Source organism: Bufo gargarizans, chromosome 9 (assembly GCF_014858855.1).
Source record: "Bufo gargarizans isolate SCDJY-AF-19 chromosome 9, ASM1485885v1, whole genome shotgun sequence".
NCBI classification, from domain to species: Eukaryota; Metazoa; Chordata; class Amphibia; order Anura; family Bufonidae; genus Bufo; species Bufo gargarizans.
In genome coordinates, this window is record NC_058088.1 from 180,954,947 (window position 1) to 180,981,144 (window position 26,198).

General features: G+C 48.3%; 1 protein-coding gene across 4 annotated transcripts in view; it reads right to left on the reverse strand.

The window, feature by feature from the left end:
• The window catches only part of GPSM1 (G protein signaling modulator 1), a 182,483-nt gene that overhangs the window by 4,601 nt on the left and 151,684 nt on the right, over positions 1–26,198 (reverse strand). For 3 of the 4 annotated variants that reach the window (XM_044306177.1, XM_044306178.1, XM_044306179.1), the window contains one exon: positions 3,872–4,031. In XM_044306177.1, coding sequence (XP_044162112.1) covers positions 3,872–4,031 — 160 coding nt within the window. Of the gene's footprint in view, positions 1–3,871; positions 4,032–19,458; positions 19,685–26,198 lie in introns of those variants that run through there. The other variant, XM_044306180.1, reaches the window with a different exon arrangement.

The window sequence follows — 26,198 nt, forward strand, 5'->3', positions numbered from 1 at the left end:
AACATGATGGGATCACATCACTTCTTTATGATACTACCCTTAATGTTCCCTTTTTATCATCCTTGTTGTTTTTAAGCTACATCTTAATTTGCTGATTAATTTATTAGTGTCTTTATAGTGGAGGGTGATACATTTCCTGCCTAGTTGAATGATAAATGTCTGGCTGCCTGCAGCCACCACTAGGGGGAGCTCACTACATAGTGTTTTATAAAGAGGGGTAAAGAATTCTAGATCAGGGGTGTCAAACTCATGGTCTTCCAGCTGTTGCAAAATAGTCTACGGCTGTCAGGGCATGCTGAGAGTTGTAGTTTTGCCAGAGGACTAGATAGTGCTGTTATGTACTTGTTAGGGCGCCCCCTTGTGTTCTTCTGTTTCTCAGTTTGTGCCCAGCACGGGTGAGAAGAGGCCGCTCACTGTCTGGTCTGTACAGTGGCAAGAATCACGCCGCCGCATGTCTACAAAAAGGATCCAGGTGGTGGGACTGAGCACGTGTGCCTACAGTCACTGGACACACATGGTTAATATTCTGAGAGTGAATCAAAAGAACAGGGGCGCCATATCAATCCTCTACACACAGGAGCATATAATTATTCCAATTGTAACGTAACATTTTGTGTGATGTAACCGAGCAAACTATTATTTATTGTGGAACCGTCCCTTTAAATAACACAGTATGGTGCAACTCCTTCTATTTCCACTCATTAGACTTGTGAGTGATGTAACATCCCTTGTCCCAAGTTTCCCTGCCTAATGATGACCTACGGATGAGTGGCTGTGTGAAGGGGATAATTGGCGTGGCCCTCCCCCCCTATTATTTGGGAGATGTGAAGCTATGTGCGTCCTCGGTGACACGATGGCAGCACATAACACCAGTCATTACCGCTCATTGTGGGCAATTAAACCTTTCTTCAGAGCTCTCTATTGTAGGTATCGTGACCGGCGTTAACATGTTTGCTGGCGCCTCACCATAATCGCACATTACAGCCTGCGCGGCACGTCTGCTGAGGTCACGACGCTCAGGACAAAAGGCAAACTGGATCTGGAAAGATTACCTGACACTGATGGGAGTAGAAGAGGGCACGAACCCGGACATTGTGCCTGTAGCATCAGAGCTGCCTGCAGATGGCGCCATAATTATGTAGTGGAGGATCCCAGTTCCTGAGATCATGGAGTGGCGGTGATCAGGGGCTCTATTATCTTGCCTATTCTGTCTAAAGGGTTAATATCATAGTTCTATTTTAAATGAAACCCCCCCCCCCACCCAGTATGGTCTCCTCTATCTGGGCGGGGGGGACATGGGACATGCTGGTCCCAGCTGCTTGTGTCCCTTTGCCTGCCTCGGGCCCCAGAGCTGCATCCGGTGATTTGATTGCTTTCTTCCCAGACATGACAGTCCAGCGAGCCGAGGGGGAAAACCGACCATGTCACGGTGGTCAGCTAATAATCTGCTGTGACGTGACTGATACCACTGCTGTCAATTGCTGATTACATTAACCCCATGTTTTCCAAAGTGACCCCCTGGTGAGGAAGAAAGCTGTATTCACATCTGCATCGGAAGCTCCAATCACATTTGGCTGCACGCTGCGTTACTCTCTGGAAAAATGGGGACCGGGACCGAAGCTGATGGTCCCCATTATAAGTCAGTGTGATGTGTCGGGCACTGCTGGTGCCAGTCGCGTGACAGATTTTGTCATAACTTGAATTCAGTTTTTCTGACAGAACCGAAAATTGGAATTCAGGACGCAGGTGTGAACTCGGCTTTATGGAGACGGATCTAGTGAGAACAAGTGCATTCATTTCAGGGATTGTCCAGTGCTATGCAACTTATGCTCAGGGTATGTCATCAATATCTGATCGGTGGGGGTCCGACTCCTGGCACCCTGATCAGCTCTTCCTGAGCTGCAATACCAAGCACGGCCACTATAGGGCGCTGTGCTTGGTTAGCTGTAAGGAGGCCACAGCACTCACTAAAGCACCGTGGCCTCTTTAAACAGCTGATCAGTGGGGGGGATCCAGGGTGATGGACCCCCCCACCAATCACATATTGATGACCTATCTTGAGGCTAGGCCAGTGATAGGCAAACTGCGGCTCTCCAGCTGTTGCAAAACTACAACTCCCACCATGCCCTGCTGAAAGCTGTAGGCAGTCTTTGCATGCTGGGAGTTGTAGTTCTGCAACAGCTGGAGAGCCACAGTTTGCCTATTACTGGGCTAGGCCATCAGTATCAAAATCTCAGACAACCCCTTTTCTATAATAATGGAAAAGCTCTGCTACTTATATATTTTTAATTTCCATTCTTAAAGATCTCTGTTTGCTGTCAGTGAACAGGAACGTTCTAGTTTGCATCTAAAAGCTGATGATCCTCCATAAGCTAAACAACCTCACACCAAGCTGATGCATTCTACCAGCACTGATACATTGTAACAAACCATCACTACAAAAAGCAGATGCAAGTGTGAGAAGGACGAGGTCTTTACAGTTGTTTCTCGGCCTCGGTTCTCGTTTCCTAACAGCAAGAAAAGGCTTTAAAAATGGCAGGATACTGAAACACCAGTGATAACGTTTTTATTATATATTGATTAAAGGGGTATTCCCATCATATAGAGGGGCGGCAAATCAACCAATGCTGAGAATGACAGGGGCGGTAGCGCTGCGCCCCCTTCATGGTTTCCAGCCGATGCAGAGCGCCCCAGAGCTTAGACCCCACCAATCAAAAAGTGATGGCATCTCTTAGACATAGAGGGAACCCACCTTTATGCTGAATTTACACGAGAGAAGAAGAACAGTTCGGGGTTCATTCACACGTTGCAGTAGTCTTCACTCTGGTCAGTTTGTGACTTTACCACAAATTCCTGCGGTTTCTCATTACAGTTTTCTGCTTGGTTTTTAAAGCCGAATGCACATGGCCGTGAGCGGTCCGTGGTAACACGGCCTGGATTCCGGCTGAGAGCAGGAGCGCACGGCGTCACTGGTTGCTATGACGCTGTGCGCTTCATGCCGCCGCTGCACTACAGTAAAACAATGTACGAGTGTATTACTGTAGTGCAGCGGCGGCATGAAGCACCCGGCGTCATAGCAACCAGTGACGCCGTGCGCTCCTGCTGTCAGCCGGAATCCAGGCCGCGTTACCACGAACCGCTGACGGCCGTGTGCATCCGGCTTAAAGATGAAATTCAATTAAAACCAGCAGTAATTTGAGGAATCGCAGCGGCCATTTCTCCTTAGGCCTCATGCACACGGCCGTTGTTTTAGTCCGCATCCGAGCCGCGGTTTTTGGACCCATTCACTTCAATGGGTCCGCAAAAGATGCGGACAGCCGTTCCGTGGTCCGCCCAAAAAATATAACCTGTCCTATTCTTGTCTGCGTTTTGCAGACAAGAATAAGCAGTTATATTAATGGCTGTCCGTGCCGTTCCGCAAATTGCGGACCACAAAACACACAACGGTCGTGTACATGAGGCCTTATCCTGGACCTACAATACTTTGGTTTCCCACACACACAACATCCCTGATCTAGAGCAGTGATAGGCAAACTGCGGCTCTCCAGCTGTTGCAAAACTACAACTCCCACCATGCCCTGCTGTAGGCAGTCTTTGCATGCTGGAGAGCCGCAGTTTGCCTATCACTGATCTAGAACATGTCAGTCTATTTCCTACACACAGAATATCCTGGATCTAGAACATTTTAGTCTCTAACACAGAACAACAGAGACCTAGAATATTTTAGTCAATTTTCCTATAAACAGACTGAAATGTTCTAGGTCCAGGATATTCTGTTTATAAGAAACAGACTGAAGTGTTCTAGATCCAGGACATTGTATTTCCTACAGACAGATCTGCGCGGAGGCGCTGCACAGTAATAAGGACTCACATATCCGGTCGTCCAGGGCGGGCACAGGTGTCGCTGTGGGCTCCGGACCTCCGCTCTGGCTGTCCTCTAACGTACATCTTTGATCATCCATCCGGTTACTCTGAAATTTACTTAAGAGGTCAAAGAAGCATTCTTCATCAGAAGGAGCCCGATTGATTTTCTGCAAAACAACCCAGAGAAGCTCATTTAATACGGATTTCCTGGGCTCTTCCAGCCACTCGGGGCCATTTCTACAGCAATCAATGCAGCGTGCGATTCTCCCTTACAGTAACTATTGATCACAGCCTCACATTAGTCTATGGTGATACAATTCAGACTCGTTTTAGCATTTTACAGAAAAAAAGGGGGTAAAATAATTTTCAGTGACCACCGTGTCCCCTCCAGGGCCGTGCGTCTCCTCAGGGAGCTGCTTAGAGAGGTTCATGGACTGATTCAGGCCCCTTTCACACGAACAAGTTTTCCGCGCGGGTGCAAAGCGTGACGTGAGCGCATAGCACCCGCACTGAATCCTGACCCATTTATTTCAATGGGTCTGTGAACATGAGCGTTTTTTTTTAACGCATCAGTTCTGCGTTGGGTGAAAATCTCAGCATGTTCTATATTCTGCGTTTTTCACGCAGCCCTGGCCCCATAGAAGTGAATGCGGCTTCAGTGAAAAACGCATTGCATCCGAAAGCAAGTGCGGATGTAATGCGTTTTCACTGATGGTTGCTAGGAGATTTTGTAAACCTTCAGTTTTTTATCACGTGCGTGAAAAACGCATCAAAACGCATTGCACCGGCGTGGAAAGAAACTGAACGCAATTGCAGACAAAACTGACTGAACTTTCTTGCAAAATTGTGCGAGTTTTACTGAACGCATCCGGACCTAATCAGTCACGCTCGTGTGAAAGAGGCCTTAGGGTATCGGGTAGGTTCAGCTCCCAGTTGGGAGGCCATAAGACCACGTTCCCTGCCTGCTGCACTGGCAGAGAGCGATCACTGGCTCCGCAGCACCATTCACGTAAAATCAATTGGGCCATTTAGAGCGGGACCCGGCTTTATTTGATCGGTTAGTTATAGGTCTTCCAGAACGGTGTTCCTCAACTCCAGTCCTCAGGGCCCACTTACCTGTCATGATTTGAGAATATCCCACAGAATGAATACCTGTGGTAAGTCCCGATGCATTAATACTAATTCTATCACCTGCTCAATATAAAGGAAATCCTGAAAATATGACCGGCTGGTGGGCCCTGAGGACGGGAGCTGAGGAGCTCTGTTCTAGAATGACCAGAAGATCACTCAGCGCTACTGCTCCTGGGTCACGACTAGAGAAAACCAAAATCAATGACTAAAACAGACACCAAAGTTATTTTGCCGTGTGTGTGTGTGCGTGCGCGCGCGTGGCGGTTTTTACTTAGTGTCCCCGTTAGTCCCATAGAGAATGAATGTGCATGCTTGAACCCTGCAGCGTTTTACAGCACCTGCAAGTGGTCCAGATTTTAAGAACTCCCATCCATACGCTACAAAAACAAAAAACTAAACATAAACTGACCTGCGGTGCGGATTTTAAATCTGCAGAGCGTCAATATATGCTACAGAAATCCACAATGGAGTTTTCACTGTGGAATATCCGCCCTGTGTTCTACAACTCCCAGAATCCACCTTTTACTTCTATGGAAGCTGCAAGAACAGCCAAGTAAGTGTGCATGCTGGGAGTTGTGGTTTCACAGCAGCGGGCGTGCCGAAGGTTGCCGATCCCTGCCGGGAGGGTTACCTGCAGGTTTTCAAACAGCAGTTTTTGGTGCGGCTTTACTGCAGTTTTCACCCTTGCATTACAAAGGGTGATATCCGTAAAACAAAAAGCTTCACAAACAATTGACATGCTGATTTATAAAAAATAAAATCATACACGACATTTGTCTAATCTCATACACTTTGCAGGGACTGTATTACACTGTGGTGTGTGCAGGTAGCCTAAAGGCTGTGTTCACATTACATACATGTATAACAAATGCCTGTGACAGACCTCATACGGTGAAGCCCCCTGGTGCCCCTGAGCCTTCCTTATGTCAGGGATGCTCAACCTGCGGCCCTCCAGCTGTTGTAAAACTACAACTCCCACAATGCCCCGCTGTAGGCTGTTCGGGCATGCTGAGAGTTGTAGTTTTGCAACAGCTGGAGGGCCGCAGGTTGAGCATGCCTGCTGTATGTGAACAGAGCCTAAGGATAGGACTACATGGTGACTTTTTGTCAGTCCCAGAAAAGTTGCGTTTCAAAATATCAGCGACTTGTCTGTTGCGCGGCTGTAAAGACACAGCCAAGTCGCAGGCGATTTGCTTTTCATGTTCGACTTACATTAAAGTCAATGGAGTAAAAGTTGCATGCGACTACTGACCTGCAACACAAAATTCCAGCTTATCTGGACTTTTTGCGAATGTCGCGTTGTGACACCGTTGACAACCACTGAATCAAATCTTGTGCGACACACGCTAGACTAGCGACACCCCACCCGCCCAGTATGTTATAGCTATCAGAATCTCCCACTTTTCAAGCAGGAAGGACATGAACCTGTCTGATATGTATATGGCGACACAGTAATCTGCCTCCACGCCTGATGCTTTCCTGATTTCCCTGCCCGAGGGTGAATGAAACGGAGATCAGATCTGGCGTCAGTTCTCGCTTTGTAGGCGTCATAAACCCCATCGGTGCACTTGAGATCTCGCCGCGTATAGATTTATTGCTGGTTTATCTCCTGACTTCCCTTTTTCGCTGTAGCAGTGGATTAATTACCTGTATACGGAGCTGCGCTCACTGGTTGTCGCTCCACCTGCAGATGCATACGGCAGGGACTCCAGGATCTCGCTGAAATGCGCTGATCCTCGTCCGAAACCAGAAGCGGCTGCTGGCTCCAAGTGCGTCCATCAATACTGATGAAACACGGGTTCACGCAGAAATAGAAAGAAATAGCTCGTCACGTTCTAGAGCAAGAAATCTTTTATGTCTGAGCTGTAAGAGGCGGCCGCACGTCTGGATGGGTAAAAGCCACTTCAGTCCAGCGCGCTGCTTTCTGAGGCCCTTCACATCTAATTCACTGACTATTAAGGGCACTTCAGGAAAATGACCCGACCCTTTACATACAGGATCCTCCGTCTTCAGCAAAACAAGCTCCTTCCCTTCTCATTTTGTCATTTGCATGGAGACTAATGAATGTTAGTGATTCAGTGGCACCCGGGGGGTGCGGGAGCTCTTCATTTCATGGGTTCAGTCGGAAGCGGCTAAGGAGCTGTGCTGTAGTATAAAGCACATGATGAGATAGATGAGAACCTCGGGATACGAATGACCTCTAATTACTGTGAAACAACAGCTACAAGTCGTCTGTATGGAAGATACAGAGGCAGCAATCTCAGCCTTACACACTGGGGATCCATAGGGCAGCCACGCGTGACGTCAGGAGGCGCAGGGACCAGGTGTAGGACATCCAGGCTACACCGCTAGTACATCTACAACTGCCTGTATAGTCTATGGCGCTTCTCCTGGGCGGCACCCGTACTGTGGAGCTCACTCACACCAGACTTAGGGCTCATGCACACGAATGTTGGGTGCCCGTGGTCGTATTGCGGCCCGCATACGGCGTGTCCGCAATACACGGACACCGGCCCGTGTGCACACCGCATCACGGATGCGGACCCATTCACTTGAACGGGTCCACAATCACGGAGATGTGGATCGGAAGCGCTACGGAGTGTTTCTAGTCGTGCCTCCGCACTGCAAAAAAATAGAACATGTTCTATTTTTTTGCGGCGCGGTCGGATCACGGACCCATTCAAGTTGAATGGGTCTGGACCTGTCTCAGCCGCCGAACGGACGTTGCCCTGCATTGAGGAACCGCAGATTGTGGAACGGCCGCACAACGGCTGTGTGCATGAGGCCTTACTCCCTAAGTGTGCTTTCAAAACCCCCATGGGGCACAGGAGTCTGGTGGCCAGGCAGAAGCTAGGTGAGTGATGCAGCGCCTGTGCCCCCCACCGGATGGCGGCAGGCATGGAGCGTCACCATGACAACGTGCCATACATATTAATCTAAAGGCTTGCCATAGAGCTATGGCATATTTTGACGTCACATTAGATATCAAGTTGATAATGGTGCCTTGTGATGAGTCTTCTAAAGTCACTGGTTTCTATACCCCCAAATAAGATTTCTGCCAAAAGGTGGGAGAACTGCCAGGGGGTAGCAGGCACTCCTCCATTATTTGAAGATGTGCCCGGGTGACATCTGATCAGCGATAAAGGCCTCCTAAATCAGGGATGTGCGGCAGCTACTATTTATCTGGTCCTATAGAAATCCTTCTAACCAGACAGCAGATCTCTTCATATGTGACAGAAGTAAAGGAGAACCCCCAGGAATAATGTCTCCTAAGACAGGGGTCCCGCAGCCGCTGACAATAGGAGTGGTCTTCATGGTTAATGAGCGCGAGATGATCTGTAATGTACAGATGGATCTACCTAGAGAGGTGCAATGATCTGCAGAATAAAGTGCTATACCAGGAGACAACTCTGTTTCATCTATAGATTACATGTAAAGACGTTCTCACCCAGGAGGCCAATAGCTGCCTCCATAGTGCCACCTACTGGAAGCAGCTCTGTGAAACAGCTGTCTGCACTTGGCGGTCTTTTCCTTACAGGAAAGATTCTGGTTTGTCTTCTATCATGTTGGAAGACTACTTAAAGGGTCAGACAGTGACTTATTGGGGAGCTACCTCCAGCAGGTGGCACTAAAGAGACAGGCTCCTCCTCCTGGATGCGAGCTCATTTACATATCCCACTTCCCAGGGTGCACTGCCTGGCCTATGAGACTTCCTGCACCAACTGGTGGTCTCCACAAGGGGAATCAGTACTGCCCTAGATTATAATTTACCTCCTGTGTTATACGTTGGTCCCACATCTCGCGGACGTACTGGCTCTGTTCACATCTGCTTCCACCAGAGGTTGTGCATTCACATGGTATACCTGTGATGGGAGCCTTTGGCGTATGCTATTCTATGTCCTACGTCGGCCATTGACATGCATTAAAAAAATAATTACCGCTTTGCTATGCAATAAATAAGACGTCTGCTCAGCGTACCCTGAAGAACGCGCTTTTAGCATATGTAGGGGCGATTGTACGGTGGGAGCTTTTCCGACGTAAAGAGGAGTTGTGGACAGCGCCGTAGTTCTACTAGGCTCACAGTGATGGCCGCCAGGAATAACATGCGGCATCCCGGGGGTATTCGCTTAGTCCGGAAATGCATGCGACGGGCAGTCGGTGTGAGACCGCACACAGGCAGAAGTGATGGGCTGCGAGACATCTTCTGAACTGATGTGCAGCTCGTTAACAGGTCAGGGCCCATAATTAGAGGCGGCGGCTGTCGCTGTGAGAAGGTTGCAATAAATGTTGTGCAGGGCACATGAAGCTTGGAAGCGCACGGCTGCAGACAAGGAACATGCACTGCAATTTGAACACATCCCATAAGGATTTCAGCTCGTTCAGTGAGGAGCCGCACAGTCTCGGGAAAAAAATCTCCAGCACATAGAAAATCTTCCGTAATCTCTCCCGAAATGTCAGCTTTAGCCATTTCTTGCATTCCTCACGAAACGATGATTCTGGAGCATCTATTCCTCTGTTAAGCCTCATGCAGACGTCCGTGGAACACTGTCCGTGAGATACCGGACTGGCATTGCAGGAGCGCACGGCATCATAGCAACCAACGCCAGTCCGGTATCTCGCGGACTGTGTTCCAAGGACGTCTGCATGAGGCTTTATACCTCCTAGAAATGTATGACTAAGGGTACTTTCACACTTGCGTTTTTATTTTCCGGCATAGAGTTCCGTCCTAGGGGCTCAATACCGGGAAAGAACTGATCAGTTTTATCCTAATGCATTCTGAATGGAGAGTAATCCGTTCAGGTGGTCTTCAGTTCAGTTACTGAACGGCGTTTTGGACAGAGAAAATACTGCAGCATGCTGCGGTATTCTCACCGTCCAAAATTCAAGATCAGCTGCTGGATCATTGAAATGTATTAGTGCCAGATCCGGCATTAAAAATACCGGAATGCCGAATCCATGAAAAAAAATAGAGACGGATCAGTTATTGCAATGCATTTGTAGACGGATCCGGATCCGTCTACAAATGCTGTCCGTTTGCATTCAGATTGCCGGATCATTCTGCCGCAAGTCTGAAAGTAGCCTAAATTGTCAGTTGGATGCGACTGTTCTCCCTTTCCAAAAAAACAGTCTGACTCTGGCACCACTGATTGGACAGTGTCACGGTGCAGGGGTCCACGCCCAAAAGGTAAAATCCGGGTGTCAGTTAATTCATACATTTTTAGGGGTAATAACAGGGGAACGTGGAACAACGCAGTTATAGGAAAGGATCCAGAATTGTTATTTCGTAGGGAATACCATTCACTTACTAAAACAGTCAAGTCAAAAAAAAAGCTAAGACGGCCTCTTTAATGGCTTCTTAGAATAATTTGGCCACTATTACCGTTTCCACAAGGACAGTCATCACACTTTCCTAGAGACCTGAAAGACAAATCATCTCCTTTGACCGTCCTGTCCATTGGAGCAACCCCCATCTATATATGCTCAAGCCCCTGCTCATTGGAATCAATCTCAGGATTTCAATGGACGCCTATGGTCTTCTAGAACAAACGGAGCTCGTCAATCTAGCTAATGGAGAAGCGGCTTCGGTGGGGGCATATGAAGAGGGGTAGTCGAAAGCTGGCCATACGTGGACGATGGGCTCTGCTGAGCATGCATGACTTCTGCAAGATAAAAGGCTGCTGCCAGACACCTCTGACGCTGGTTTACCTTCCCGGGATTGAAAGGATCGGGCATACTAAAGTCCAACTGTCTGATCCTGGTCTTCCCAGACATCTGCCATGGGGGGAAGAGACGGAAAACCCCTGTACACATTAGGTGGTCACCCAGTCTTGGAGAAGTCAGCGGGTTCAGCCAAAATACATTTATTGTGTATGACCAGCTTAAAGAGCATCTGTCAGCAGTTTTGTACCTATGAAATTGAATGACCTGTTACATGTGCACTTGGCAGCTGATGGTATCTGTGTTGGTCCCGCGTTCATATGTGCCCGCATTGCTGAGAAGAATGATATTTTAATATATGCAAATGAGCCTTTAGGAGCAACGGGGGCGTTACCATTACACCTAGAGGCTCTGCTCTCTCTGCAACTGCCGCGCCCTCTGCACTATGATTGACAAGTCCAGGCAGTGTAAATGTCATCACACCTGGTCCTGTCAATCACAGTGCAGAGGAGGCGGCAGGTGCAGAGCCTCTAGGTGTAATGGCAACACCCCCGTTGCTCCCAGAGGCTCATCTGCATATATTAAAACATAATTTTCTCAAAAATGCGGGCACATATGAACATGGGACCAACACAGATGCCTTCAGCTGCCAAGTGCACATGGAACAGGTCAGCCTGTGTCATAGGGACAAATTGCTGACAGATGCCCTATAATACACATGATAGGAATCCATGGTTTGGGCTGTTTTACTGCATTTTAATGACTGGCCATTAGATATGGTTTACAAATCTTCCTAAAGCTTCTTTGCAGCTCTTCTAGTCGCGTCCCTGGTCTCACATGCAGCCATTTAATATCTCAGACGAGCTGCCGCATCTCCCCACGTCTCAAACACGAAATATCAGTCAAGCTCAGCTGGACGAGAGCCGTAGAAGTACTAATGACTCCGGCAGCAGCAGGAAGGCGCGAACGTGGCCATTTCCCAATCTCCTGCCAGTCATCTTGCCCTAGAAATATGCAGGGCATAACCAAGGCGGCCTCGTAATTAGGAGATGTTGCGCAGACTGCCGGGTGACTGATGATAATTACAGGGGCCACTAATTAACAAAGAATCCTAAAAAGAAAAATGAACGGGGCGACTGAAGACGAGATAAACGTCAGACAGTGACCTTGGCACTGCTCGGCGAGGAGACTGATGGGGCGCGGGCAGACGCTCCCTGAGCAGGCACGGCTCTGCTACTTCATGATGAATATTCTCCACGGCCATTAACATGGAGATCCTGTGACAACACGAGGACTTGTATCATCATTATGTATTATATAGAGCACCCCCAGAGGGGTCCCGCCGCCGCCGCCTCTCGCCCCCCCGCTTACACATTGATATGTTCAGGATGGAAGCGCAGACTCCACATCTGCATGCCCCATTCACATGCTGCTGAAAAGAGCCACTGGGATTTTTGTCCGCAGGGCAAATCTACGCATCAGCCATAGGCCTCTTGCACACTACCATTGTTTTGGTCCGCATCCGAGCCGCAGTATTTGCTCCGTTCCGTGGTCCGCAAAAAAAATTCTAACCTGTCCTATTCTTGTCCGTTTTACGGACAAGAATAGGCAGTTATATTAATGGCTGTCCACGCGGTTCCGCAAATTTTGGAACGCACACGGACGCCATATGTGTTTTGCGGACCGCAAAACACACAACGGTCGTGTGCATTAGGCCATAGGCAAATCCAACACGTGTGAATGTATTTGCGGGATTTTTTTTTTCCAGTTTCAGCAAATAAATGGAGAGGTTTTCGTCCAGCCGAATCCCAGCTTAGGGTACTTTCACACTAGCGTTATTCTTTTCCGGCATAGAGTTCCGTCAAAAGGGCTCTATGCCGGAAAAGAACCGATCAGGCATATCCCCATGCATTCTGAATGGATAGAAATCCGTTCAGTTGGCATCAGTATGCCTTCCGTCCATGCTGCAGTAATATGTCCGTTCAAAATGCCTGATCAGTCGCCGAAATGCCGGATCCGGCATTAATTTCCATTGACTTGCATTAGTGCCGGATCCGGCATTAATTTCCATTGACTTGCATTAGTGCCGGATCCGGCATTGCAAAACAACTGAAGGACGGATCCGGGAAAACTGTGAAAAAGACTGCAAGACGGATCCGTCCATCCGCATGACAAGGGAGAGACTGATCCGTTCTTGCAATGCATTTGTAGATAGCTCCGCACCCAGATCCGTCTACAACCGGATCACACTAACGCTAGCGTGAAATTAGCCATATTTGTCAGATCTTCTCTGGAACCCATTATAGTGAATAGGGCCGGCGGCCATTCTGGTAACATTCGGCAATGTTCTCTGCCGGAACTGATAAGAGCAGTGTGAAGCAGGCCTGAGCAAAAGGTAAAGAGGTATTCCCATCTGGACGTTTATGGCATGTTGGTAGGATAAACCATAAATGATCAATAGGTGCAAATTTCACCTCTGGGACCCGCTGCTCTCTCAAGAACGGGGCCCCCCGCTGTCACTCCTCACATAATTGCCATGGCATATCTTAAGAAAGTTGGCCCATCTGCACATTTTTGGCCTATTGATAAGTAGTCTTATGTTTTCAAGATCTCAACTAACATTGAATGGGAACCTTCCTTCCAGAGGTTGAGAATCTGTCCAGGTCTTTTGATGATCATCCCAGTTATCAGAGCTCTTATCAGTGCAGTGGGTGAGAGATTCTCATGCTCTGGATGTAAATGGGGTTTCCATTCACTGACCTCACACAGAGATCTTGAAAATTATGAAAAACTGAAAAGAAAATATATTAATAACGAATACGGTTTATTTGCTGAAAGTGGAAAAGTCTAGGAATGTTCCCTTTAAATGTGTAGGATCAGAGCAGGTAATATGACGGGTATATAATACTTGCTCCCATCACAGACCACTCCTAAAAAATAAGGGGCGCTGCAGCCCCCAAACTTTGCTATACATATTACTTTTGAATAAGGGTGCATTCACATTACCGTATCTGTTTCGCGGATCCACAAAATACGGATGCGGTCTATGTGAATTGCGTGTTTTGCAGGCCTTATGGAAAAAAATGCCTATTCTTGTCCTATAATTTGTGGACAGAACATGTGCTGTCCGCATTTTTTGCAGCCCCATAGAAACAAATGGGTCCATGTGCAAAAAAATTGCAGATTGGACGCGGACTGAAAATACGGACGTGTGAATGCACCCTAAGATATAAAGGACTGCTGTAAGTGGGAACGATGCAGACGTCGAGCAGTCCGGGAGATTTACAGCAGCCTGTAGTCCGCGCCCCCTTGCAGTGGCAGCAGTTCTGTTAATAACCATGTCTTGGGACTTGCTGATAATGCACGTTAATCATATTAATGTAGAGACACTTCTCCTCTTCATGGTCACTGTCCCTGTTTCTAAGCTGGAAGTAGATGACGCGAGGAAGTCACTTTGATATAGTAACGTAGTCAGCACATACGCGGCCTCCATAGCTGCGGGCAACGGGGCCCAAAACAACAATGGCCGACACCTGGGAATTCACAGTTCCGCTCCCGAGACAAAAACATGGAACTATATATGGGGAAACGATGGAAAAGCTACATAAAGGCTGCAAAAATCGGGACAGTGATGGAGGAGCCTCGGTTATGTATGACCCAGACACTCGCAGGGCACAAAAACACTCCACCCCCCCAATATATGAAAAAACATAGTAAATGATGAGGGTGGTTCCTGAGATCAGATTTCTGTAAAGCTTTCTTCCTATAGTGTGTTAGGCAGAAACCAGTTCTGTATGAAGACTCATTGACAATGCTCCATGGGAAAACAATATGCAAAGAGGTATCTCCCAAGGAAGAGAACCATCTCACCAGTGCCACCTATTGGAAATGGCTGCTTATGAGTCAAGATCCGACATTCCAACAAGCCAGGCGAGCGCCCCGTAGCATCTGGGTACGGGTGGATATCTGGCCTGCCTACATTCCCTTGTCAAATCTCAAGGCTTGTTGGAAGGTCGGATCTTGACTCATAAGGAGCCACTTCCAAGAGGAGGCGCTGGTGAGAGGGTTCTCTTTCTTGGGAGATATCCCTTTACATACTCCTAAAGCGTGCCAAACATGAGCTGCTGGCCGTACCCATCTATGACTTGAACCCACCTGTCATCTAGTGTGGATGGGAGCCTTATGATGGCAGATGTCAGGACAGATAAGGATCGGGCTGTTGAACCTCAACAGGCCTGATCCTTTTAGAGATGAGCCACCAGCAGAGGGGTCTGGCAGCAGCTTTCTCTCCATAGAGAACACATGCACACTTGGCCAAGCAGGGGCGGATTGGCCATAGACCTTAGAGGGAAATATCCCAGTGGGCCAATGCCCAGGAAGCCACCTGAGCCCTCCTCACGGCCGGCCAGTAGAAGTTTTTGGGGTTGTATTTTGTGCTGCTGGCAGTATTTTGTGATGGGTTGTGGTATTTGGCTCTGTTGGGTGGTATAATGTGCCACAATATGGTATTGATGGCTCCATCTACTTGTGTTGACCCTGCCTTCCATCAATTTGGACCCAACTACAAAACGGGGCCACTTTAAGTTCCCAGTACGACCCTGTGGCCAAGCATACATGTGGGCATCAGGAGAGATATCTAGTGTGTATGGGGGCATCAGGAGGATATCTAGTGTGTATGGGGGCATCAGGAGGATATCTAGTGTGTATGGGGGCATCAGGAGGATATATAGTGTGTATGGGGGCATCAGGAGGGATATCTAGTGTGTATGGGGGCATCAGGAGGGATATCTAGTGTGTATGGGGGCATCGGGAGGATATCTAGCGTGTATGGGGGCATCGGGAGGATATCTAGCGTGTATGGGGGCATCAGGAGGGATATCTAGTGTGTATGGGGGCATCAGGAGGATATCTAGTGTGTATGGGGGCATCAGGAGGGATATCTAGTGTGTATGGGGGCATCAGGAGGATATCTAGTGTGTATGGGGGCATCAGGAGGATATCTAGTGTGTATGGGGGCATCAGGAGGATATCTAGTGTGTATGGGGGCATCAGGAGGATATCTAGTGTGTATGGGGGCATCAGGAGGATATCTAGTGTGTATGGGGGCATCAGGAGGATATCTAGTGTGTATGGGGGCATCAGGAGGATATCTAGTGTGTATGGGGGCATCAGGAGGATATCTAGTGTGTATGGGGGCATCAGGAGGATATCTAGTGTGTATGGGGGCATCAGGAGGATATCTAGTGTGTATGGGGGCATCAGGAGGATATCTAGTGTGTATGGGGGCATCAGGGGGATATCTAGTGTGTATGGGGGCATCAGGAGGGATATCTAGTGTGTATGGGGCATCAGGAGGATATCTAGTGTGTATGATGGGGGCATCAGGAGGATATCTAGTGTGTATGATGGGGGCATCAGGAGGATATCTAGTGTGTATGGGGGCATCAGGAGGGATATCTAGTGTGTATGGGGCATCAGGAGGATATCTAGTGTGTATGGGGGCATCAGGAGGATATCTAGTGTGTATGGGGGCATCAGGAGGATATCTAGTGTGTATGGGGGCATCAGGAGGATATCTAGTGTGTATGGGGGCATCAGGAGGATATTTAGTGTGTATGGAAGCATCAGGAGGATATTTAGTGTGTATGGGGGCATCAGGAGGATATTTAGTGTGTATGGGGGCATCAGGAGGATATCTAGTGTGTATGGGGGCATCAGGGGGATATCTAGTGTGTATGGGGGCATCAGGATATCTAGTGTGTATGGGGGCATCAGGAGGATATCTAGTGTGTATGGGGGCATCAGGAGGATATCTAGTGTGTATGGGGGCATCAGGAGGATATCTAGTGTGTATGGGGGCATCAGGAGGATATCTAGTGTGTATGGGGGCATCAGGAGGATATTTAGTGTGTATGGGGGCATCAGGAGGATATCTAGTGTGTATGGGGGCATCAGGAGGATATTTAGTGTGTATGGGGGCATCAGGAGGATATCTAGTGTGTATGGGGGCATCAGGAGGATATTTAGTGTGTATGGGGGCATCAGGAGGATATCTAGTGTGTATGGGGGCATCGGGAGGATATCTAGTGTGTATGGGGGCATCGGGAGGATATCTAGTGTGTATGGGGGCATCAGGAGGATATCTAGTGTGTATGGGGGCATCAGGAGGATATCTAGTGTGTATGGGGGCATCAGGAGGATATCTAGTGTGTATGGGGGCATCAGGAGGATATCTAGTGTGTATGGGGGCATCAGGAGGATATCTAGTGTGTAGGGGGGCATCAGGAGTATCTAGTGTGTATGGGGGCATCAGGAGGATATCTAGTGTGTATGGGGGCATCAGGAGGATATCTAGTGTGTATGGGGGCATCAGGAGGATATCTAGTGTGTATGGGGGCATCAGGAGGGATATCTAGTGTGTATGGGGGCATCAGGAGGATATCTAGTGTGTATGGGGGCATCAGGATATCTAGTGTGTATGGGGGCATCAGGGCTCGTTCACATTGCACTAGTCCTCCAGTAAGGCCAGAGGATGGACTGCCATCGACTATAATGGGGTCCCTCGGGTGTCTGTTATGGTGCGCAGCATGTTGTACTATTTTGTCTGTCTTTGTGGAATCTGCGATGGAGCCTGAAACACAGATGTCAATGCAAGCTAAATATAAAAGTATACTGTTTTTCTTTTTTTTCACACGGGAGTCTATGGATATCACTGTATGCATCCTTGTGACACTGAAGTCATAGCAATCCAGGAAAAAAACATTAACATAAAAATAAAAAATATCTGTGTCACCACTAGGTGGAGCTCACTGCATACTGACCACTGATGCATCTAACTATTAACCCCGTTTTCACCAGCAGTCTCCAACCTGTAGATCTCCAGCTATTGCAAAACTGGGAGCTGTACTTGTGCACCAGCTACAGGTTGGAGTCCGCTGAATTAGACCAGACATATTAGGTATTAACTGCTAAACCACTTAACCTCCTCCCCAGTACACTAAGCTTCATTGACTCCAGGCAGATACAGTTGACCTGCACTGACACATTGCACCACAACCTCAGCGCAGGGTTAGAGATTTGAGAGGCACAATATTTCTCATGTTGCAGATGGAGTAATTACCGAATACACAGCACATTGTCCAGTGCGTTACAGAGCGCTCAATATTCATCAGCGTCCTGAGCCCGAATCGATGAGCCTGGCCCCGCGCCGCCCGCCTCCTCCTCAGGGATACCAGCACATAGACACGCATTCCTACGGACTCGGAATCAACGCCGGCTCCACAGAACGGGCAGGCCGCCGTGTGTTTAACGTACCCCGATGGATCAGTGATTGGCCTTCGTTCCAGCAGCAGGAGACGGATCGCTCCGAGAAGTATTACAGCAAACGTAATCCATAATCTCTGCACCTAATGAGGCAGCTGCCCAAAGCGCAGCACAGTAAAGAGCAGCCCGTTACTCATCTAGCAGCAAAAACAGGCAAAAATAACAATAATAATCATGTGCACGAGGGACGGCACCTGTAAACGTCAAGTAGAAAACCATTGGGGGTGACCACCAAAATACCCAGCTTTTCTTGGACTCCTGCTGGTGACGTTCAGCACCATTCAGGAGTCTGAGAACTCTGGGTCCGGAGGAGGTGTACTGGTGGCAACTCCCAGGCTTCAGTCGCGCCGAGTCTATTGTTCTCCCATTTCAGGGACGTGAGCGGGCTGACCGCTTGTTTGGCCCTCTCCCGATCCCCCCCGTACACATGCATGCTCGGTCAAGCTTCTGCCTTTGGCGCCAGCTTATCTTCCTAAGAACAGAAGTATTGGGCATGCTCAAATCCAACATGCCCGACTGCTCTTACCCCCCTCCAACATCCGCCGTCAGGGGAGAGTCGGACAGTTTTAGACTGGGTTCACACACGGCGGTAAAGTCCTACATTGTATGGCGGTTTTAGGGTGCAGTTATTGGCCGGCTTCATGCACTCGGCTGTATTTTCTTATCCGTGTGCTATCCACATCTTCTTTTTGCATTCATTTCTATGGGGCCATTCCATAAATTGGAGAATATACAGAATATAGTCCATGTCATGGAATAGTCCTTTCTAGGGTGTGAGAAAAACAATATTTTGCATATCTTTTTTTTTGGGGGGGGGCGGGGGAGACAGCCGTGTGCATGAGGCCTAAAAATATGTTTCCCCTGTAAAACTCGCCGGCGTGCAGTTTTACCGTGGGTTGTGCAGAATCGTGGTAAAACTGCACCATGTGAATTAAGCCCTTCAAATAAAGCTGTACCCTTTAGGGGGTAGCGGCCCCTTTAAATGCACACATGAAAACTCTTTTTTAAGTGAAGGAATCGAGCAGTCCCGGCAGCGTCCCATATGGCGGACGCGGCGACGGGCGAGAATGAAATCGCTCACAGGCGCGGCGGTGTAAGTGGCCCCCAGCAGCTAAACTTCTCCTCGGTGATAAATTGTCCATTAATGTTCTGCAGAATACTTCAGACGAGCATTTCATGTTCAGTCAATTCTCCGCCAAGTCATGCAAAGAGGAGCAGAGCCGGCGAGCTCCGAAATAAGAGCCCCTTTCTTAAAAGATTTAGCAGTCTGTTAACCCATTGCTGCCTGCATTTTTTATTCCCCATGCACAAAAAAACATTGAATTCTAATTAAAAGTCAAAGACCCAAATATAACAAAGCAAAGATCCCCCCCCCCCCCCCCTTCTCCTAAAATCAAGGAGCTGTCCAGCAACTGGAGCGTTGCAAAAGTGTCTGCTCCCCGGCTGAAGAGGAAGCCCGAGCGGGACAGAAGTGGTACTCACGGCAGGTCTTCCCTTTGGTGGCCTGGGGTGTGAAGCGGAGGACGCCGCCTGTGTAACGTGCCGCTCTGTACGGGGACACGCAGCCTGAGCTCCGGCTATATTCCTCTGCAGCATCCAGCCATGTGGAAAAGACCGGCAGCGACCTGCTATATACCCGGGCTGGCTTTAAAGGGACAGCCTCCGCTTTGCAGGCTGTGCTGAGGATATGACAAGTTCAGGGAGAGAGAATACAAGGATATTGGTCGGCGAGGTACCAACCCACTGAGTAAACAAGTCCACACACCCTCCGGCACTCCTACTCCTCGCTGGCAGTCTGGGCAAGCAAAATCCACCATATGCAGCAGGTAGGGGGGGTTAACCCATTGAGGGAATGAATAAGTGGCAGATTATAAGATAACAGCGCAGACGTTGCGCTTTTCTCCTCCGATTCTACAGGCGTTCAGATATGTGAGGGAAATACCTGTAGCACAAAAGCCAATGAATTTATTTTTTTTCTTTTGGGGACATTTTCAGCAACAAAATTTGCAAACAACTCGATTTCAAAGCCACTTTATGTTGCGGATTTGGCCAGTGGCAGTGGGTGATAGCAGCAGCATGTCCGCCACAAGATCCACACCATTCGACACGGGTTTCGCTTCTGCAGAAGAGTGGCTAACACGGCGCACACCTGTGTCAGGGTGTATTCACACTGCGTGGTACAGATCACCGCAAAGTCACCAGCAAAATGCATGACTTCTTTAGGCAACCTTTTGGATAGTGGAAGAGTTTATAACCGGACACCAACCCGTTAACCCTTCTGCACTCAAGTGAAGACCCAGGATTACGTTTAGGACCACTTTCATGCAGTGGAGCCTGCACGTGGGTCGCATCACCTCAAGACCAGGTCGCTAAAGCAGGTTACAGAGCCAGGGACTGCGGGGACTAAAGCCACTGGTTCAGTGCAGTTGAGCAAAAAGCAGGAGGCACCTGGTGGACCAACAATCAGAGACTGTGTTGCGTTAGGGCACGGCTACACGGTGTTGCGCAACTCCAAGTTGCAGAAAAGTCACGCAACTCTAAAATATGTGTCTTGTCTACTTGTTGTGCAGCTATTTTAGAATAAAGTCAATGGATGAGAAGTCGCGCGCAACAAGCAACCGAGACACAAAATCCAGCATGTCGCATGGTAGTGTGTCACATTGCGACACCATTGACAATTATTACATGAAATGTCGCTGTGTAGCCGTACCCGTAGGAACTCCATGTTAATGGTGCCACACACCCGGGCCACTGGTGCATATGTAAGAGTCCTATGTCCGATCAGTTACCCTCCTGTTGCTCACTGCAGAGTCGTGCACCACAGGACAGTAATGCGCTCACATTTTAGGATCAGTGTTACAAGTGTATCGCCCCACCAGTGGTTCTACTGCCATGATTAGTATAAGGTTCTATGGTCATCCTGGTCCCGTTCGGTACGTCCAGGACACTGCTGGTGTGTGACCGTGGTCATAGGCAGGGTTGATACATTATCCAGGCGGTGGCATGCAGCTCCATCAGGACCACGCTGGTCCGAAGTGTCCTGAGCTGATGTGTCCTGCACATTTGGTGTGCTGGGCGTTATCGTGAAATCGGTACTCGTCCCCACACACAAGGTCACGGGAAGAGACGTGCGCGCAGAGCTCTGCAGAGAAGCCGCGATGGCTGTGCAGATATAATTTATCTAATTAAAGCGCTTGTAATATCATTCAAACACCGGGAGGTAAGAAATTAGCAGCATTCCCAATACCACTGCCCTCCCCAGAGCGGGAGCTCCGAATACTGTGTGTATATATAGCTAATTGCCTTCCTCCCAGTCGTAAATTCATTTAACCCTTCACAGCCAGGCTTCGCGCCTTCTAAGAATCTGGTAGAAGAAACCATGAAGGCTTCATAGGATGGGTTGGTCCTACGAACATTTATCACCCACCAACAGGATAGGTGATAAATGTATGATAACCGGGCCCCCAGAGATGTCCAGAATGGGGTCCCCGAGTCCCATATGAATGGAGTGGTAACTGCTCTATGCACTTCTATAGGACACTATTATGTGTATAAGGGGGCATTCAGACGACCGTATCCGTTTTGCATGTACAGTGTGCATCCCGCACTTTTTTCAGCCCCATTGAAAAAATGCCTATTCTTCTCCGCAAAATGGACAAGAATAGGACGTGCTCTATAATTTGCGACACAACCACACGGATGCGTGCAATCAGCTTTTTTTTATTTTTATGAATGGATCTGCCAAAAATTGGGATAAAAAAAATACGGTTGTGTGAATGCACCCTTAGGGTCCTTTCTCCTGATATCAGTTCTATTCATTAGAAAGAGGAATGGATTTCTGCAAGACCCATTCAGGTGAATGGAAGCAATTTCTAGTTGTGGAAATTTACAGACACGCAGCTTCAAAACACATGCATGCTCGGCTCAGCCACACATGCAGGTATATAGGGGGGTGTCAGCAGGACAAGCAACTGCTTGGTTTGTCGGCAATGTGGCAGCTGCAAAGGGCTGCATCATGCATCAGCATGGAACTCAGTGGAATCAATGGAGTTCTTATCAGATTGGCGGGGTTCTCCCTTCTTGTCCGCTGCAGCAGTCTATGGCAAAGACCATAGACTGACCATACAGCTGATCGGCGGGGGTGCCAGATGTCGGACCCCCGCCAATCTGATAAGAACTTCATTGAGGTCCATACTAGCTGTTTAAGTCATTATGTTAGTTAGCTCCCCCTAGTGGTGGTTGCATGCAGCCCAGAATCTTATCAGTTACCTGGTTTATGTTGCTGCATGATGCACCCCCGTCCATCTGATATTGATGACCTATCCTAAGGACCCCTTTAATGGTGGGTACCCTCCAGCCAGGGACCCTAAAGCAGTTATGTAGTCTGCTGGCAACATGCATCCGCTAGTGGCTAGGAAGCCACAGGGGTTGTCACCGCCTCAGTCTCTGCTGTGTCCCGCCATGTCCGCAGGGTCTCCCTGGATCACATTTTAATTATTTGTGTAAAATATCCAGAGCACAATAAAGTATAGAAGGAGAAAGAGACTCCTGGATAGTCTAATAGTAATCCTGCCCTGCAATTATGCGCCGCGCGGAGGGCCGCACAATGGTATAATCAGATGAGAAGCCGAGTATTAAGCTTTCCTCTGCGAGCGAGCGTCTCCGTGCAGTGACAGCGCGGGATCTGCTCAGATTACAATGTTTAACTCGCTTTTATTCTTAAGAGTCAATTAACTGCTCCTGTGAAGTGTTGACAATATCGCCCGAGGGATGGTATTAGCCGCCGATAACCAGAGACGGTTCTAGCCGGAAGCCTCCCCCGCTGACAGGAGACCACAATGCAAGCAGTAAATCATGCAAAAAAAGAAGCCACGATCAATATACATGTTCACGCACATTGCCAAAGTGACAAATGTCTCGACAGGACATGGCCTCCAATCTCTGGAATATAGGACGTAACTTTTCTCCGCTCTGGTGGCGCCAGTAGTAATGGTGCCCAATCCTCCATTGCTACTATACGAAAATAGCATTTTCCAAGTGACTTATTCATCAGTTAGCGCTATGAGGACCAACCCAGCATGCCCATCACTGGCAGAATGTATCTGAAGTGAACCCCCGCCATCCTGATGGCAAAGGCAAGGACTTCCTCAACAAGAGAGTAAAGGCGCCCATACACACCAGATATATGAACCGCTAACCATCTAATGTATATGGAGGTGTCCTGACTGTCTCAACACCAGAGATTTGGGGAAAGAAGAATTTCAGCATGCCCCATCCTTTCAATGCCTCCTCTGGCAGAGGCGTATTCCCCTTTTCGTACATACCCAGTTAAAAGGGCATGCGTATGGGGGCTAGGTAAAAATAGGGGTCGGACGGCGGCTATTGAGCGCGTAGGCGCTTCTCCTGTATGGGGTCAGATCTGCAGACTCCCTGTACAACAAAAATGAAAACCTGGACCCCACTGAAACCATGAGGGAGCATGCCCAAAACCTGCATGCTATAGACTACTTTCCATTCCCCATCCCCTCCATCTACCCAACCAGCAATGATGTCTAATATTCAGTTTACATATGGTAGATTGATATTGTACTAAGTGGACAATATCCCGCAAAAAGTATTGATCCCGTATCGACAGGATAGATGAGAAATGTCAGATCACAGGATGTCTGACCAATGAGACCTACAGTGATCCAGAGAACAAGCTCAGCGCCCCACTGCAGAGCGGTGGTATACTGCAGAGGGGGTTAAAATTATTTTTTTGCGTGGTATATGCATTTACTGTATTGATTGCAAGCAAGGTGTTAATGGGTCGTATTCACATCCAGCACTAGATGAGGCTGGTGTCTTCCTCTCTATATAGAGAAGAGGAGTTTGCTCAGTTTAAATTACTCTAGACCAGGCATGTCCAAACTGCGGCCCTCCAGCTGTTGCAAAACTACAACTCCCAGCATGCTCTAATAGCTGTAAGCTATCCAGGCATGCTGGGAGTTGTAGTTTTGGAACAGCTGGAGGGCCGCAGTTTGGACATGCCTGCTCTAGACAGATGAGAGGACACATGCTAAGTATGGTGGCTGAAAGTAAAGCCGGCTCAGGACAAGGCACCGACCAGAAGTTCTTTGGAGAATTGCTGTCTGGAAAGGACCACCGAGTCTCCATAACCACATGCTGACACCTGCATCCACATAACGCACAGGACATTGTAGAAGCATGCATTAGAAGTACAGCAACCTGTTCAAAAAAGGTGCAGAGCAAAGCCTGACGTTAGAGTCCACCCTGTGGTTGCATCACAGAAAGAGAGGTCTTACACCCCACCATTCCTGGATGCTTGTGCAAGATTCAGCTTGATTTAAAAAGAGACATCTTGGCCCATTAACTACCCTTGCAGCCGTGTAACCTGTGAGATCTGTGGAAAGTAAACTTGGGTAAGATCTGCCAGTCAGGGCATACTAATGGGCTTAAAGGGGTTGTCTCAACTCGCCGTTACTAAGGAGAGATGAGGCACGGTTATGACCACCTCTCAGGCAGGAAACAGTAGAGCGCTCTGCTGTTTCCCTGTGTCTCATCTTGCCTTGCATCTTCAATGAAGAACTGTCTCATCACTGCCTCCTCCACCTCTGCACGGGACCCTGTCTTGCACTTCACAGTTCGTCACCATCAAGGGCACCCCAAACCACCATCAGGCAGGAGTACCAGGGTATGCCCAGAAGGGAAGAAAGGTGTGCATTTCCCATCAGTGCACGGCCCAGGGGAGCACCAGAGTGAGTAACTACAACTTCCATTATTACATCCATCACTCCTCCAATCCCCTCTCCTCTCCTGCTGCACAAGGGGTCCCTGAATGCAGCGGTAGTGTGCATGTCGGTTCAATGCTCCATTGACTGAACTGTCTAAGTCTGTCCCATAGGAGTGAATGGAACGGTGGACAGTCATGCGCACTAGAACTGCTTTCAGAGAGGGGCTCAGAAACCCTCTTTATTGGGATCCCCTCATGATCTGACATTTGTTACCTAACCTGCGGATAGGTGATGAATACTTTGATCTGTTTTTAGTTACAGCCCGTTTTACACTCCAGAGCTGTATTCACAATTCTGCAGAGCGTAAATGTCCCAGCAATCCCTGCTGGCTCAGTGTCTGTACAGAGTTTGCTCCGATGAATTGTATTCTTGATAAGTGTTTTTTTTTAATCAAATCGTTTTTATTGAAACAATAGCCGTAGGACATCATAAAAACAATACAGTCTTTCCTCACCATATCCACCATGTGGAATCGATATACAGCAGTTTCCATATAAATACCAACATACGTTTATACCAGGCATCTGTACACAGCATGTACACTTGTAGAATCAAGTAGTGAGACAAAAATTTGTACATGTCCTAACTAACGATGATGACACCCTCTCTTCACATACACCCCTTTTCCAATATCAACATGTCGTGCACCTTCCGTTCAAACTCTTCTAATGTGGGCGGACTTCCCTGGATCCACCTCATGGCCACCAACTTCCTAGCCACATATAACAACCTCCCCACAGCCACCTTAACCGATTCAGTCCCTCCAATCTCAGACACATATCCCAACACACACACCTTGGGGTCCTTTTGAATTTGCAAAGACATTTTACTGTTAATCATATTCCTTCTTGATAAGTGTTTATATCAGACACTATGTAGCAATTCTATGCCTCGTTTGTCCCGCAAATTAAAGAAGATCAAGGCATAGCAGCTGCTTTGGGGCCCAAAAGCTGAAAGTGAACCTGTCATTAACGTTATGCTGCCCATACTAACGGTAGAGTAAAGTAGAGACAGGTGAGGTGATTTCAGCGGTCGGTCATTTAAAAGTAAGTGGTTGCTGAGAACCAACATCACAACCATTGCAGACTGGGCCTGGAAAAGAGTCCCGGCCACCTGAGAAGAGTCCTCGTTATTCATATATTCCTGCTCTCCTGCTGATGACTGACCGTCTTCTACCTAGTTTTCTCCCTTTCTCTGTAGGAGAGAACTGCCAATCATCAGCAGACGGGCGAGAGAGCAGGAGATTATAATAACCAGGACTCTTCTCAGGTAGACTGGACTCTTTTCAAGCCCTGGGCTGCAATGATTATGATGCTGGTTCTCGGCAACCACTTAACTTTTAGCTCATCAGTGACACAGCGCTGACATCAGCATTTCTGTCACTATTTTATGCTGCCCTCAGTGAGATCACCATAACGTTGATGACAG